We start from the raw sequence: 17,831 nt of genomic DNA on the forward strand, positions 1-17,831 counted from the left end.
GTACACAACCTGCCCAGCCCCTTCAGCCTGGGGGTACTCCTTCCTTCTGGATGTCGCCTGCCCGATGCCTGAACAGATCTGTTCATTGGGGACAGCGGGGAATCGCTGCACCACGCGGCTGCAGGCATCAGCACAGTCCCCAATGCGGCTTTCTGAAACCCTGATGTGGAGGGCTGCGTCTGGCCGCCAGCCTCAGCAGAACTCCTGACGGGTGGTGGTGTGGGTCCCAGGCAGTGTCGCAGAGGAGGGGAAGGGCAGAGCCTGAGCTTCCGTCCCTCCTTCTCCCTCACTGGTCCTCCGTTGCTAAGCAGTTTCTATGGCAGCAGCATCCTCAGACTCAACTTTCACCCTCATTTAGAGCCAATTAAGGTAAAATAGTGAGGGGAGGGTGCAGAGTGGCAACGTAGCTGGGAGGCAGGGAAGCACTTGGAGGCTGCAAGCAAAGCTTTACTCTGTCAGACGCACAGGCACAGTCACCCAGCCGCCGCCGCTGCAGTCAGTCTCCCTGCCTGGCTGTGCTGCAGCCTGCTGACTAGGCTGAGCCGCCGCCGCCACACTACAGACCTCAGGACCCTCCGCGGCCCAGAGGCTCATCCGGTGCGCTCTTTCCCACTCTCCACTCCAGCCTGGCCTGCGGCCCCCGCCTCTGACATCCTGTCAGCCGATCCTCCGGGGTGGCCGGCCGTTTGGTGCCTGTGTTTATTTTCTTTCTTACTACCCACACTTGATTGGAAGAAAAGGAAAGTTTAAAAAAAAAATGCCGATTGCACAGTTGCTGGAACTATGGAAGAAGATCGAGGTGGAACCCATGGAGATCGAGGTGAGTAGGGAGAGGGAAGCATGCACTTTCCCACAGTGCCCGCTGGACTGTATGTAGCAAATGGACTTTGACTCAATAGAAAAATGCACAACTGTCAAGTGACTGTTAGCACGGCAGAGATGGACGTTCTAGGTCCATGTTTCACTTGTGTGGCCACACAGACCTGCACCTTTGTGTGCCCGTGGCAGTGAGTGTGGTGTTAGCGCGCCCTGCTGCTGACAGACGCCCTTTGGCCGCTTCTTGCAGCGTGGTGGTGTGCTCTGAAGTACTCCTTTTGTCAACTAGTCGGCACCCGTTGGCTCTGCCTTCAACAAGTGGTCTAGATCATGGTCTAGATCTCCATCTGCTGCAGAGGCCAAGCAGCTCTACTAGGAGGACCAGAGCGCAGAGGCAGTGCTGTCCCGACAGTCATGGACTCGGGGAGCAATGAGAGCCTGGGAAAGGCGCCGATGTGCTGGGGCTGCCTGGGGAAGATGCGGGTGACGCGTTCTCCTCGGCATGTGGAAGCCTCCGTTGCCAGGGATTTCATTTGCTCCATTTGGGTTCCCCATGACCATCAGAGATTTTCCTGAAAGTTTTCCTAAGTTGTTAAGACTGACTGCATCTTTAGATGGACACGTACTGTGCCAAGAGCAACCGAAATGGCCAATTTTTATAATTGTTTTATAAGCTCAGGCTTAATTTGTGCCTCATCTAACCTTATGGTTATAAATTCCATGCTGACTGCTTTCACATCAGAGTGACATGGAGACTGTCACATAAATGAATCTTTAAACTGAATGATTTTGTTTTAGAAGACAGCTTATTTGGTATTTTACTTTGAAGACTTCCTAAGCAGCTAGACTCCCATAAAAATACTTGGAATAGGGCTTTCGAGGTTGCTCAGTGGGGTGAAGGTGTTTGCTGTCAGGCTTGATGACCTGAATTCCTAAACTCATGTGATAATAGTGAAGAACTGATCGCTGAAAGTTGCCCTCTGACTTCTACACACACACACACACACACACACACACACACACACACGGCTAGGGAGAGAGGCAGACAGAGAGAGGCAGAGACCAAATAAATAAATGAGTGTAGATATTTTAAGTGCTTGGAATAGGTGTTGGTATTAACAGAGTGTAGAGCCTTTCACAGATGCTGTGTGGATGCAGCCAGAGTCTGAGGATTGGTGCGAGTTGCCTTGGTGAGCGAGGATGACACTCAGCTCTGCCGCTGCTGCTGATTACTCTGCTGGTACTTGATGCTGCCTTGCAGCTGAAGACAAAGCCACTCATTCCCTAGATGACGACTCTAGTCTATATTTTTAAAAAGATATTTGATTCTTCTAAAAATTCAACTAATGAATGAACAAAAGATGAGAGCAGACATTCTCTTATTTCCTGTAGCTGACTCCGGCGTTTGTGGTCTGATGTCCATCTGCCTGGCTTCTTGAACGTAGAGCTCTTTTTGGGGAGAGCCAGACTGATGGGGAGAGGCGGGAATGGAGGAAATGTTGAGCACGGCTAGAATTCTGAGTCTGGCACTACCACCAGGACAGAGGCTTCTAAGAGCAGCTTGTGTTGACAATATTTCTGAAGTAGCCACAGGCAGACTCATAGTATTATGAAAATATGTCATCACCCAAGAAAACCTGCAAATCTAAAACCTTGAAGCAGAGTTGATCGCACCTGCACTGCTCTGCTGTCCAGCAGAGGAGAGGATTGTGAGTTTCTGTGGTCAGTCTGTCTGATACTATGAGGAGATTCAGATGGGCTAAATAGCCTTGAAAGAAGACGTTTCCTCAGGCTTTCTGGTGAGTTTTTCAGAACAGGAAACTTGTGGAGTATGCAGAGTCAGGATGGGGCATTCAATTGCTAGTAATCTGGAACTAAGGGAACCGAGAGTTGTTTCCACAGAAGGATCAAAGCTGAAATACTGAAAGCATGAAGTTTCCAGCTCTCGAGGGACATTCCATGCCCTCGAGTGTGACTTCCCTGGGTCACAGTATACCTAAGCTGACTTCATTGTCTTGTTTTGCCCGTGTTTTATGTCCTATGCTATGGAAATAACTCACAGATCAAGATGGTGGGCAGAGCTGGGAGGGACACACCTGGAGTCTGACCTCGCATGGATAGGCTTGTCTGTGGAACATGTTGACATCACTGGCTGAAGACCAGTGCTCCTGGATTCTTCTTCTAGCCTAACATGGCTACACTTGTTTTCCTCTCCCCAGTTGTTCTCATGTCCACAGGCCTAAGAAATCTAGGACTCTGAGGCCCCTCAAGTAGAATGTGGTATAGTCTTTATAGAACCAGCAATGTTCCAGCACACAGACTAGAGGAAACACATTGCCCATCTAAGGAGACTAACTGTGGTACTATGAATTGGTTTTGGATATTTTAGATGATATTTTACCCATGAATGGAGTAAGAAAACAGGGTAATTAAAAACTGGAGGTTCTAGAGAACCCCTGAACACTAGTATGAAGTGGGGGGCAGTGGTGTTCTGTGAGTTGTACTCACTGGCTAAAGGCATATATCAGAAGCAGGACTCCAGGGTGCCTGTTCTCAGCAGGGTTTCAGTGGCCACAGCCATGCTCTGGAGAGACGGTGAGCAGCACCAAGAGAGCCAGTGTGTGAAGCCATCTGTGAGGTTTAGCTGACTCATTTTAAGCTTATTTTTGCAGGAGCAAGTGTGAGCTTTCTGGGATGTCACAGTGCATTAGAGAAAGCAAAATCTTGGTTTTCAAACACTGCACATCCGCCTGGCAACTCAGAGTCAAGTTAGTGTGATTTCTAACCCAGCCTGGCTGCTGGCTTAGCAATCCTAGTGATGTCAGCAGCTAACCCAGAGCATCAGAGCCCATGAGAGCTAGAGATGGGTGGGAATGTTTCATTGAGTCCTCTCTGCATCTCAGGGCGTTAGGGGCTGTCACCTTTGTGGTGAGGAACCAGGTCATCTGAGCAGTTGTCTGTGCCACTGCATGGTGAGCAAAGATGCGGCCCCTGCCCTCCTGTTTAAACCCTGAGCTACACAGATGTTGTTCCGGCCTTTGTGAGCCCAGAATGTTCTACTGTCTATGATTTAATTAATCCTTCCAAGCTGGGCTTGGTGGCACACACCTGTAATCCCCAAACCCAGGAGGCAGAGGTGGGAAGACTGCTGTGAGACTGGATGTGTTCATATAGCAAAATTTAGGCTGCTAGCGTTTCCACAAGACACTCTCTAAAAAACAAAACCACAAAGCCCAGTTCTTCTTCCAGAGGTGACACGAGCCTGATTTGTTCCATTCAAACAGGAATGATGACAGTCTCGTCTGCTGCCTGGCTGTGTCCGCCCTCACCATGCCGATGTTGGAGCTCCGTGTGAGCTTGTCTCCTGCCTCTGGCTGGTTGAAGACTATGTAAAGGCCTCCTCTTTTGGATTGTGCTGGAAGTTATACACTTCATTGATTCAGCAGTCTGTGACTTTAGACATGAATGCTCACTGCCTGGATGTAAAACACCTGTCTCCACAGTTAGGGGACTGTTTAGGTGTGAGGGGAGCCATGATACAGACCCCACCACCTACCAAGCTAGTTACAGCTGTGCTGATTACACATAAGAAGCTACTGATGCAAATTTTGAGATACTAACCATATTAACCTGTGTCTCTGTTGTCAGACCACAGAGGAGGAACTCAGCCTGGACACAGAGCCCACCCCAGAAGATTCCACAGAAGAAGTAACTATATCTTTTGTTTTTGTTTGTTTGTTTGGGGAGAGATTGAATCTGGGAAATAGTCTAGAGAGAGATCTGGAAATCATTTTTGTGAGATATGTATCTCCCTGCAAACCTACATATGTACACGTATGCATTGTGTATTATGTTAGTATGTCCCTCAAAAGAAACAGTCTAACACAATGAGGACAAACACAAGTCAGGAGGAGTCTTGGTCTTAGGAGAGCACTGGCTGGCTGTTGACAGTTAAGGCGGGTGTGAAAAATACTGGCAGAGGCACAGGAATATAGGAAATGACTCTGCCTGCTGGGAATTATGTAACACAGCTCTCGAAAGGCTTTGTGTGTGTGCAAGCAAGCCACAGGTTCCTGGCAGGTGGGTTCGTCTGTGGGGAGGCATGGAAGAAGGGAGGCCCAAACGAGGGGACTTAAGAGGGCAATGCCACGAGGCCAGTGAGGAGCAGGACAGGAAGATGGGGCTGGAAGCAGAGGAGAGGAGCAGGGCATCTCTGGAGGCTGGTGCCCGGAGGTGGAAAGGAAACACCGGAATCAGGAAAATCACAGGCTGCTACCAGCTAGGTGTCTTCCAGTTTCTGTGCTTCAGAGGAGCCTGTTATCCAACCAGCTAGCTGGGACCTGGCTTAGACTTCAGCACAGTGACCGTGTCCCAGCTGTACTGGTGGTGACAGAGGCCAGGAAGATGTTAGACAGTAGGGGTTACATTCCAAAGCTGAGTTAACGCTGAGGCCAAAGGATTCTAGATCAGCGACTTTACATCCTACACCTAGAAGGAAGTTCTGTCGAAGGTGTCTCGGGCTGTGGAAGCCTGACAAAACCAGCGGGACTGAGCGAGCACTGTCAGCGTCCTCCGCCAGGGGCCACTGGGAACCACGGACGTTGTCATGTCCACAATTCTGTCGACTTTATCATAGTGTGGGAGAACTGGATTGGTGGGCATGGCCGGCCAGCTCACAGACTGAGAATTGCCTTTGATGCATCCTAACCTATGTGTGCCAATGCAAATGTCTACCCGGTGCCTCCGGGTCCCAGGATCGCGTGAAGCAGCCGATTGGTCAGTTAGGAAAATGTCATTAATCTGCCTCACCTTTGGCTGGCTACCTGCCCTTCTGTCTCAGAATTCTGGAGCTCAGCTCTCTCCAGAGCTTTGAAGGGATATGACTGAGTCTGGACAGAATTTCAGCTTGGCTGTGGACCTTAGCTTTCCCTGGGCAGCAGGCATAGCTCTGGACAGGGCCACAGAATCAGAGGTTAAAGAAACATGAACTAGGGGTTTTCCTGAAAAGATGTATATTTGATGGGATCCTTGCCAAGTTGTGGAGCAAAGAAGGAAGGTATACCCGTCACCAAAAGAACAGGGCCCAGGACCCATCAGACCCCGGCTACCACTTTAACACTGCCTTGCAGTGTTTTCTGGTGAAAGCTCTGCCTCCTGGGAACCTTCCCTGTAGCACAGAAGGTAAGGAGAGAGACAGCCAGCGTGGTTTAGATGACCCAGTTAGCCTGCTCTGTGCAGCGTAAGCGTGAGCTGTCTCTCTGGGATGCCACAATGCATTAGCGAAAGGAACGGAGTTGGCTTCTGGAGACACTCTGTGGCACTGCTGGTGTGGGTGTGGCAGACTGCTCGTTTTTTTGTAGCAACAAGATTGGGCCTCATGATGTGTTCGTTCATTTGAGCTGTTACAACCAAAGAACAGCGGCTCGGTGGCTCCTGAACGGCGGATCCTGTCCCGCAGTTCTGGAGGCCCGTGATCTGCCCACCCCAGCTTCTTCAGTGCGGGGATTATAGAGCCACGTGCCACCACATACTGATGCTTTGTGCTTCTTGTGGGGTCTAGATGTGGATCTAGACACACTGCAATTGAAACATCCAGCTTTTGTGCAAGTTGTTTTTGATAATGGAATATGAGGCAGTAGAAACTATTTCCTGATGGTTAACTTGACTGGATGATAGGAAGTCAGACTTTAAAAATCTGTAATAAATAAAGGAGAGCTCCAAACACAACTCAGGGGCATTTGTAGGACTGTAACGCTGACACTTAGGTGCATCCACATTGTTTGTGGGCTGAGAATTACTGGAGAAATCACTTGTTTGCTTAATGTTTCTGATAGGTGATATTGAAAAGCATCATGTAGTTTTCCACTGCCCCTGCAGATTGATGCCGTTTTGATATTCTGTATGGTTGGCTGTTTATTAGAATCATGCAATTCTTTCCCATCCTCCTTGGCCTTGAGAGAACAATCTGCAAGGTCTTCTAAAGTGAAGGAATTATGGTTCAGGTAATGTAGGGAAATTTGATGGCTACAAACTAAGGACCAAAAGTTTCACCTTTGCTAGTGAACATGTGATAATAAAAAACCATACCTGTTTGTGGAAAAAATCATCAAAAACCATAACTGCAGTTGAAGCGCCATGCTCGCCCTAGAGAGTGTTGAAGGGACATTGGAACTGCTCCATCTTGGAATGACCTTAATCAAGGTGGCTGCTTTAAATTTTTTTTGAGACAGGGTCTCACTATGTAGCCTTGGCTGACTTGGATCTCACTGTGTAGTCCAGGTGGGACTCAGATTTACAGAGACCTGCCTGCTTCTGTCTCCCAAGCACTGGGATGAAAGACATTCACTGCCACACTTGACCTGAGTTTTATTTTTAATAATATGCATGCTTGTGTGTCTGTGTGGGGTTGTTCATGTGGGTGCAGTTTCCACAGATGCCAGAAGAGGGCATCAGATCCTTTGGAGCAGGAGTTACAGGTGGTTGGGAGCCAGCCAGCCAGCCAGAGTTCTGGGAACCCAACTCTGGTTCTCTCTAAGGGATGCACTCTTACCTGCCAGACCAACTCTCCAACCCTGGGTGCCTTTTTAAAACAGAGAATTTTTCTTTCCTTTCAAAATATAGAGCATGTTGGATGTTTCATGTCTAAACATCTCCCTGTGTAATCTTTCTCTAGGTGTGTCAGGTGCCAAGGCTCTGCCCAATTTCTGGAAAAAAGAACCCCAGAGAAGTTCCAACCTAAAGAGTGAAAATAGGTCAAGAAGTCTGCTTCTGAATTTGAGAGTTAACACAACTTATTTTCCCTTCACTGTTGTTGAGGGCAAGGCTTCCTTTCTAGGTAAATTGGGCTCCGTGTAGGGAGTATGTTCTAAATTCCTAGGAGGGAAGCCGGACTCTGGTTCCATTTGGTACATACAAAGCAGGCGTCTATTATATTCTAAGCAGTAGCAGTGGACCAGCAGGTTCTCTGTGAATCATCTCCCTGAGGGTGGATTTGAGGGGCCCAGCATAGGGCAGAATGGAGGCTCAGGAGGAAGCAGAAGTGCCTGAAGTGTAACTTTGAGACTCTCCTGTTTCCTTTGGAAGGTTGTTTGTAGTGAGCAAGCTGGAAGTCATGGTGTGCAAGAGCATTAATGCAGACAGCTTAAGCAGGTCCCCATTGACTGCGTGTGTGTGTGTGTGTGTGTGTGTGTGTGTGTGTGTGTGTCCCGCCCCCACCTTCCCCCCAGGGTACTCGTGAGGTCTGAGGGATAAGAGATTTAGATAGAAATATAGGGGGGAGAGAGACAGACAGAAGCACAGGATAGCCTCGGGAGGGCCTGGATCCGAATCCACCGGCCCCTTCTGTCTCTTCTAAAGGGCTTTTTAAAGGAATGTGAAGGGGTGAAGCAAAAGACCTCCCCTAGCACAGTCAAGTGCAGACCCTTCCAAACACCTGGTAACTATGCATGTGGTCAGTCCATCCCTTATGCAGCCCTGCTGGGTAAAGCAAGCTCAGATCTCACTAGGAAACGTCTGTGGGCTCCCACCCACGTGCTTTGCCTTTCAGGGTTCATTGAGCACATTTATCAGTGGTCAAGAGGCAACTGTCACCTCCTTGTCTGGGAAACAGGTCCGGACATGGCTTGAGAGTCCTCACTGTGCACTTCACCCACCACATGACCCGCATTCAGAGACTGTGCCCTTATTCATCCATGCGGGAGACGAGGCACCAGGGCTCTGGACGGCTGTACTCCTTTACCATTGGTGCCTCCTGGGCCGCAGACAGGGAGGAGGGCCAGGTGGAGCGGTGGAGTGGGAGGAGCCAGTGTTGTTGGCACTGGGGTGGGACACTTCACTATAGCTGCCTCACACGTCTGCCAGGCACCACACCAGGCTCCTGTGCCATCTTGTCAGCTTTTGAGTCACCAAGAATCGCCAGATGTTTAGATAAGCTTTTATTTCATAGAAAAAATAAAATGTGCTTCCCCTCCCCCCCGCCCCCTCCTCCCCCCCCCCAGCTTTGATGGCAGTACAGGAAATGTCTGTGAAGTGAGTGGGTGCTGAGCCTGCCAGCCTCAGTCTGCAGGAGACAGCCACAGGGAGACTGCTGGGGCGGGGCTCTCACAGATGTCCAGTGCCATCCAGGAAGTTGAGGCAGGCAGCACCAGTTCAGAGGCCAGGGAAGATTCTGGAGCTGCACACATGGGCCCCTCTCTAGGTGTCAACAAGGTTTGTGGGCAAATCATTGATGAGCTGCCGGGCACATCTCCCTCTGACCAAGCCGTGACTAGCTCAGCGAGGAGGTGATGGGAAGGAGACAGGTCAGTGGACACCAGGGTGCCAGAGGGAGAGAGCTGTCATCATAAGGCCTGTGCAAGTCTGTGTGGAGCCAGCATGTCATCACCTTTCCTTTCTCTGGGGTGTAGAGACAGAGAGATTCCTCTCACTTTGAAGAAAAGAGGAGAAAAGAAGAGCAACTGCATTGCTTTGAATAGAAATGAGACAAGATGAATAATGAAGCTGGGGAACTAATAAAGCAATTAAGAGCGATGCAATTACAGTTTAAAGAGATAGTTAATAGCTTTGGAAGATTAATAAGACACTCTCCCAAGTCCTGCTTGTTATGTTACATAATCTGTGTAGACATCCGTGGGCTCTCCAGGGGGCAATACACATGTTCCAGAGACTGCTCCAGTCTCTCTGGGCTTGCAAGTCTCAGCTCTTTGTTCAACAGAGTTGCGTTGATACTTACATGGATCCTAGAAAAGGGTAGCACACACAGTGCTTCTTGGGAAAAGATAAATTTGGCCAAGCTACAGAGTTCCCTCCATTCAAGCTCACTGTGGACATGCATAAGTGGCAATGGCTTCTTGGAGCATGAACACTTATTGAGGCAAAAATGAGGGGTTGTATATGAATTTGTAGCCTAAAATGACAGTGCACGTGACAGTTATTTACAATAATACACAGTCGACACAGCATCTAGCTCTTGACATCCAGGACATCTGTCCCCTGGGCTGTCCTTTCTTACTTGAATGTTGTTGCTCATCTAGAATGGGCAAATGGAGGTGGTTCAGCCTGACACCCTCATCCTTCTGCTTTTATAACAGAAAGTTAAACATTGCATGGTCTCCAGAGTGGACCCAGAGGGATCACTCAGCCAGTTAGCAAAGGCTCTCCAATGGGGACACCAGCTGGAGGGTTCTGTGACAGGGGAGATCCAGGTGGAGGGTTCTGTGACAGGGGAGATCCAGATGTAGGGTTCTGTGTCAGGGGAGATCCAGATGTAGGGTTCTGTGTCAGGGGAGATCCAGATGGAGGGTTCTGTGACAGGGGAGATCCAGATGGAGGATTCTGTGACAGGGAGATCCAGATGGAGGATTCTGTGACAGGGAGATCCAGATGGAGGATTCTGTGACAGGGGAGATCCAGATGGAGGGTTCTGTGATGGGGAGATCCAGATGGAGGATTCTGTGACAGGGGAGATCCAGATGGAGGGTTCTGCGTCAGGGGAGATCCAGATGGAGGGTTCTGTGTCAGGGGAGATCCAGATGGAAGGTTCTGTGACAGGGGAGATCCAGATGGAGGGTTCTGTGATGGGGAGATCCAGATGGAGGATTCTGTAACAGAGGAGATCCAGATGGAGGGTTCTGTGACAGGGGAGATCCAGATGGAGGGTTCTGTGACAGGGGAGATCCAGATGGAGGATTCTGTGACAGAGGAGATCCAGATGGAGGGTTCTGTGATGGGGAGATCCAGATGGAGGATTCTGTAACAGAGGAGATCCAGATGGAGGGTTCTGTGTCAGGAGAGATCCAGATGGAGGATTCTGTGACCGGGGAGATCCAGATGGAGGGTTCTGTGACAGGGGAGATCCAGATGGAGGGTTCTGTGACAGGGGAGATCCAGATGGAGGGTTCTGTGACAGGGGAGATCCAGATGGAGGGTTCTGTGTCTGGGGAGATCCAGATGGAGGATTCTGTAACAGGGGAGATCCAGATGGAGGGTTCTGTGATGGGGAGATCCAGATGGAGGATTCTGTGACAGGGGAGATCCAGATGGAGGGTTCTGTGTCAGGGGAGATCCAGATGGAGGGTTCTGTGTCAGGGGAGATCCAGATGGAGGGTTCTGTGTCAGGGGAGATCCAGATGGAGGATTCTGTGATGGGGAGATCCAGATGGAGGGTTCTGTGACAGGGAGATCCAGATGGAGGATTCTGTGACAGGGGAGATCCAGATGGAGGGTTCTGCGTCAGGGGAGATCCAGATGGAGGGTTCTGTGTCAGGGGAGATCCAGATGGAAGGTTCTGTGACAGGGAGATCCAGATGGAGGATTCTGTGACAGGGGAGATCCAGATGGAGGGTTCTGTGATGGGGAGATCCAGATGGAGGGTTCTGTGACAGGGGAGATCCAGATGGAGGGTTCTGTGACAGGGAGATCCAGATGGAGGATTCTGTGACAGGGGAGATCCAGATGGAGGGTTCTCTGTCAGGGGAGATCCAGATGGAGGATTCTGTGTCAGGGGAGATCCAGATGGAGGGTTCTGTGTCAGGAGAGAACCAGATGGAGGGTTCTGTGACAGGAGATCCAGATGGAGGGTTCTGTGACAGGGGAGATCCAGATGGAGGGTTCTGTGACAGGGGAGATCCAGATGGAGGGTTCTGTGACGGGGAGATCCAGATGGAGGGTTCTGTAACAGAGGAGATCCAGATGGAGGGTTCTGTGACAGGGGAGATCCAGATGGAGGGTTCTGTGACAGGGGAGATCCAGATGGAGGATTCTGTGACAGAGGAGATCCAGATGGAGGGTTCTGTGACAGGGGAGATCCAGATGGAGGCTGTGGCATCCACAGAGAGCTGGACAAACTCATCAACACAAGCTCCAGCATGCTTCACTGCAACCCCAGTGGCAGTGTGTCACAGAATGACCCTGGGAGAAACTGCATGAAAATGCATTCTCCAGGGAACATGGGGATGGCCCTGTCAAAGCACATGTGAAAATCACTCTTTCAGCATGAAGAGGAGTTGTGAGATCTTTACTGTCCCTAGGCTTAGTATCTAGACTAGCTTGACAACAGTCCAGGTCACTGAAGCCCCTGATGAACATCATAGTGACATCCTGACTGAGGGGTGTGAGCAGTGGAATGAGAGGTCTTCCAATGTGCTCCTGAGTGACATCGCCTGGCCTCTTCTTGGGCCCTTGAAAATGGGGGAGACCTTACAGTAGCAACCCAGCCAGTGAGGGCATGTCTACATTGCTCCTTCTACCTAGATGGTGCCGGCTGTCTCTGGTTCGCTTGCACCTGATATGGAGAATAGATTATTGGTGAATGGACTGAGGACACAGGTAACAGTGGGTCAGACCCTCCTTCTGTTCAAGCCTTAGCACTGTGCTGCTGGTGACACAGAGATCTTGTGATGCACCAGTGGCCTGTGCCCCAGTCTGTCATATCTTACATCACACACAGGAGAGCTGGCTCCCAGGAGGGGTCATGTTCCTTTGAGGCCCTACATGAGCTCAGTGCCCTGTGAGCCATGCCTGTCACAGAGCTGGTCCTGGAGAGGTCCCACCTCACAGCTGAGGATTTGTACAACTCAGGCTCTGAGTCCTCACACAGGGTTCTCTCACTTTTTACCTCCTCTCTTCAAGTGATAATAATGATAATGATAATAATAATAATAATAATAATCAATCGACCTAAGTTCCTTTTTCAATATATACTTAACACTCCAGAGGAGCCTTAGCTGGGAGATACTTTCACATACTGAATTACAAGATTATTCATCCCAAATGGATAATTTGAAAAATTATGGCCAGGGAAGCCATGTGGCCATATGTTTGTGTGTGTGTGTGTGTGTGTGTGTGTGTGTGTGTGTGTGTGTGTGTGTATACATGTGGTGTATTTTCAATCAAGTAGACTTCCTTCTGTTGATAATGCTGAGCTTTGCTAAGATGCGAAGAAGCCATTAGGAAATGCAGTCTTTCCCTTGACTCGTGCTCAGCACTTGCACACACCTGCAGCTGGGTGTGGAAATGAAGTCTCTGCAATGGTGTGAATTATAACAATCTCCAAGAAATCAGCAAAGCATATTTTCCCAGAATGAGTTCAAAACACCCAAGTGCCAAGCACACACAGAAAGGCCAACCATTGCCAAATGGTTTTGTGGCCCAGTGTTCTCTCAGAGTGAGCCATGGGTGAGCCTCAGTTCCCTTGGTTACCTTCTGCTTTTTATAGATGGTTGGTCCATCATAGCATGACAGATGAGATCCAGGCCACTCGACAAACAACTCTACAATATTTCCTGAGCATTTATGTGAAACAGAGTCTGTATTAGCACACGAGAGAGAAACACCCTCTAGTTCTTTAGGGTCACAATCTGTTTGAGAACTCAGACACTTAAGTGTATAGTTCAAACTAACAGGCAAATACAACAAGAAAGTGTTTTCTAACCATCTTGGAACAGTGAAAAGTCTCCTGTATCCACAGGCACAACGCTGGATGCCATGGGATCTCCCACCTCCCAAGCCACAAGTCTGTTCCTTTTCTCCTTCAGTTCTTGCCTTCCTGTTTTACTCACTTGTGCATACTTGCACATGTACTTGCACACACATACACAGATGTGCACACACACACACACACAGATGTATACACACACACACACACACACACACACACACACACACACGTTGTAATATTGACCAACCTATCTTCTAAGTCCCCCCTTTATTCTTTCAGCAGCTGTCTACCAAGCTATGGTGTACCTGGCATGTACTCAACACCCATGATTTCCTAGTAAGCACTACACAAAAATTCTCCCAGCAGGTTTGTCCTTCAGTGTTCTCCCAAATGAATACCCCCTAAACAAGATCACCTTAGGTGACAGAGTTCTGTAGAAAGGCAAGACAAGGTGAGGCCACAGAGTGGATGTAAAGGTCCTTCCTGTGCGCTATACTGTCCCAGACTTAAATACTGAGGAGGAACCGGTCTGTAGACCTGGCAGGACACCAGCCTTCAACGCGGAAAGTTCCTGTCCCTGCTGTCAGAGGGTCCCAGGTCAACTGAAAGAGTTAAACATGTGTGCATACCATGGTGCTCTCAGAGCCTGGGCCACCTTTCCCTCAGCAATGAAGTACCCATCACTGGGTACTTTACAGAGTGATTACTGGAGCAGCAGCCCTCCCTCTTTCTGTTTAGATGAGCGGTTCTCAACCTGTGGGTGGCGACCCCTTTGGGGGTCAAAGGATCCTTTCATGGGGTCCCATATCAGATATCCTGCTACCAGATATTTACATTATGGTTCATAACAATAGCAAAATTGCAGTTATGAAGTAGTAACAAAACCAATTTTATGGTTGGGGAGTCACCACAACATGAGGAACTATATTAAAAGGTCACAGCATTAGGAAAGTTGAGAACACAGCCACGGGGCCATTAGAGGAGTCTGTTCTGGAAGCAGAGGGGCAGTGGGGGCACACTTTCAGAACCGAGGAGGAAGTGTCTCCTTTCCCAAATGGGCAGCATTGTGGTGCCATGTTTTATACTAATGTGATATGCATTAGTACTTTATTTCATTTGTGTGCACGTGTGTGTAGAGGCCAGAGATGGACTTCTTTTGTTACCCTTGACATTATTTTCTTCAGACAGTGCCGCTCACTGCACCTAGAGCTCATTGATTCAGCTAGACTGGTTGGCCAGCAAACTCTGGGGAGCTTCCTGTCCCCACCTTCTCCACACTGGCGTTATAGGCACACACCACTGCATTCAGCTGCTTACATGGGTGCTGGAAATCTGAGCTGAGGGCCTTGTGTCTGTGTTAGGAAGGTCAAAAGCACGTCACTGTAGAAGTCAGAATCCATTTGTCCTTCTCAGTGTGCCACCATGCTTCCTTAAGAAAGTCAATCACACATACGTTTTAACCCTGTTGGACGGGCATTGATCTCCTATGGGTAATTTTAGCAAATAGCGTCAGCTGCTGACTTCCTCATAAAGACCTCTAGAGACTGAGGTTCTGAGCTGTGACTCAGGCGTTGCCATGGAGGGATGTGAATTTGCAAAGGAGATTGGTGAAGGGTGAAAAACTAACTCAGAATTATGAGTTAGGAAAACCTCTGTTTATTAGTCTTTGGGAACTTTATTTTCACTTCATAGGGAAAATGGTGTTCTGATTTAGTGTAGGGTGTAGAAAGCTCTAAGTGAGCATGGCTAACAACAAGAAAGAACCAGGTGATCTAAAACGGGGTGGTGTTTCTTGAACCTGTTAAAATCCTGAAGGATGCTGTCTAGTGTGAGAATCACATGGCATGGTAACTTCAGCTATGGCCAGGATAGTGGCAGACATAGCACCATCATGGAGAATATAAAAGACCACAGCTGAGTATGGGCTCTGTACCAGCTTTGAGGCCCAGAGTTCCTAATACAGGGAGTCCCCATTGGTCTCCAGAGCTTGTCTGTAGCTCTTCTCCACTGCCCTTGACTGTGTGGACAAGGGAACAGGAGAAAGGCAGGGCCTGAAAGAGTGCCCCTCTATGGAAGAGAGGCATGAACTTCCTTCCATCTGGCTCCCAAATGTTCTCTCATATGATACAAAACCAGAATCTTTTGGGTTAGGGGGAGAAGGACCTTACTTAGAGGTTGTAGAAATTAAAGACAGCCACTCTGATAAGGTCAGGGAGACATCCCTGTTGCAGCTATGGACTCTGTATTTAGGAAAAGGTAACAGCCATTGCTCAACTACTGGATTAGGGCAAGGTGCACAGAGACTGAAGGAAGGTAGAAACCAAGTACAACCCACTGCTTAGATAGTCAGGAAAATTGGCATGCATGTCCTGAGCTGAAGAAGAGAAGACAGCTACTCCTAGGGGAAGTTGGGAGTCATCCTCTCCCAAACCTCCTCCACTAAGGCTGCCTGTGGCCTCCCTGGTGGCCCAGGTCTTCAGGACCTCCTCCGTTAGGAAAGATGGACAAGAGGACCAGGAGACTCCAGAAAACACCACCGTCATATTCCGTAGCAGGTGACATACATGCAGCAAACTTGTAAAAGCTGTACATGGGGTGAAAACACCAATAGTTCCCCAGCAAGAACAGGAGATCTGAGGTGCCCCCGGGAGGATCCAATACTGTGCCACGGAAGGCAGCTGGAACAATTTCGTGGGACTAGGACATTTAGCAAGGTTGCTGGATGTAAGGTAAATATAGGAAAGTCATTATATTTATACCAATAACAAAAATTTGAACTTAATATGTCTTAACACCCAATGACACTAAACAATAAGTTTTATAAAAATAGGTGCAAGTTTTGCAAACTGAAAGCTACAAAACACTGCTGAGGAAGAAAATAATTCTTCATACAGAATGCTCATGGACTGACAAATGGCTCAGAGGGTAAAGGCACTTTGCTGCCAAGCCTAACTATCTGAGTCTGATCCTTGATCCAGTGGTAGAAAGGAAACATTCCCATAAGTGGTCTTCTGATTTCTACATGTATATCATGGTATACACACATACACATGCACACACACAACAACAACACAACCAAGGCAATAAAAACTTGGAACCTGAAACACTGAGACTGCCAGAAGAAAACATAAGCCCTACCTATAAGATATAGGTGTAGGGAAGGACTTTCTGGATTGGACTCCACTCAGGGATTAAGGACAGTAGTTGACAAACTAAAAAGCTTTTATGCAGCCGAGTCAACTGAGTGAAACGGAAGCCTCCAGAGTGGGAGAGACTCTTTGCCAGCCACTTGTCTGACAGAAGATTACTATTCAGAATATATGAATCACTAAAAAAAAGTCAAGAAAATAAATGACCCAGTTAAAGAATGGGCTGTGGAGCCGGACTGAGAAAAGAAAGAAAAGTAGTTAAGAAATGTCTCAGGAAGTGCTGGACATCTTCACCAATCAGGAGGATGTTTGCAAGCACTTCATCCCCACCCCAGCCAGAATGGGGGCTGTGATAACGAAACAACAAGAAATGCTGGTGAGGGGAGGGGAGGAGAGCCTCAGTCACTGCTGGTGGCAGTGAGCTGGTGCAGCCACCCTGGAATCCTTTGTTTTTAAGTTCTCAAGTCAGAGTTCAGAAAACTCACATGGGAAGGCACTGCCTTTTCAAAGAGACCCAGTGGACCACAAGTCAGGACTGTAGGATTTCTTCTCATAGAATGTGTCAAGATGACTGTTGAAGTCATATGGAGGTGCGAAGGACTTAGAAGAGCCACGGTTTGGTAAAGCAAGGATATAGAGGGCAAGCCCATGACCTGAGCACGTCAAGGTCATGCACAGAGATTTAGTAATTAAGACAGTTTGCCATGGGCATGAACATAAACACATCAGCTAATGGAATGAGCAAGAAGAGACCCCTGACTTTGTGGTCAATTGATTTTGACACAGACATCAGGGTATTTCCATGGGAAAAGAATCATCTTCTCAACAAATGGTGTTTGAGCAACTGGATACTTTTTTTTTTTAAAATGACAATACAAACAGGAAAGGAAGAATTCAAAGCATCCCTATTTGCAGATGTCAAGAGACCCTAAAGGCTCCCTCAGGAAACTCCTGGAGCTAACAAACACTTTCAGCAGAGTGGTGGGTTGCAAAATTAAGATACTCAGTAGCCTCCCTATATACCAATGACAAATAGACCGAGAAAGAAATCAGGGAAACAATCCCATTCACAATAGAAAACAAAACAACAAAAGACCCAGACAGCCTCCCAAACCCACCGCATACCTAAGCCAGCCTGACCAAGGAAGTGAAAGATCTACACAGTTAGAACCGTCAAGCACTGAAGAACGTGAAGAAAGCACCGAGGAGGAGAGACTGCCCATGCACATGGATTGGTCGGGTTAACACTGTGAAAATGGCCACCCACCAAAATCAGTCTAGAGACTCAAGGCAGTCTCACGCAAATTCCAATGCAATTCTTCCCAGAAACTGAAAATAATCTTAACGTTCATGTGGAAGCACAGAAGACCGTAGGTGGCCAAAGCAATCCTGAACAATAAAAACTGTGCTGGAGGTGTTACTATTCTTAA

The 17,831-nt window shown here is 48.4% G+C and overlaps 1 protein-coding gene across 1 annotated transcript in view; it reads left to right on the forward strand.

Moving 5' to 3' along the window:
• The first annotated feature begins 568 nt into the window (after positions 1-568).
• Rps6ka2 (ribosomal protein S6 kinase A2) overlaps positions 569-17,831 on the forward strand; it is a 295,100-nt gene continuing 277,837 nt past the window's right edge. The window contains exons 1-2 of the mRNA XM_015994842.3: positions 569-820; positions 4,465-4,524. Of these exons, the coding sequence (XP_015850328.1) occupies positions 758-820; positions 4,465-4,524 (123 nt within the window). The 5' untranslated portion in view covers positions 569-757. The remainder of the gene's footprint in view (positions 821-4,464; positions 4,525-17,831) is intronic.

Source organism: Peromyscus maniculatus, chromosome 16 (genome assembly GCF_049852395.1).
Source record: "Peromyscus maniculatus bairdii isolate BWxNUB_F1_BW_parent chromosome 16, HU_Pman_BW_mat_3.1, whole genome shotgun sequence".
Taxonomy (NCBI): Eukaryota; Metazoa; Chordata; class Mammalia; order Rodentia; family Cricetidae; genus Peromyscus; species Peromyscus maniculatus.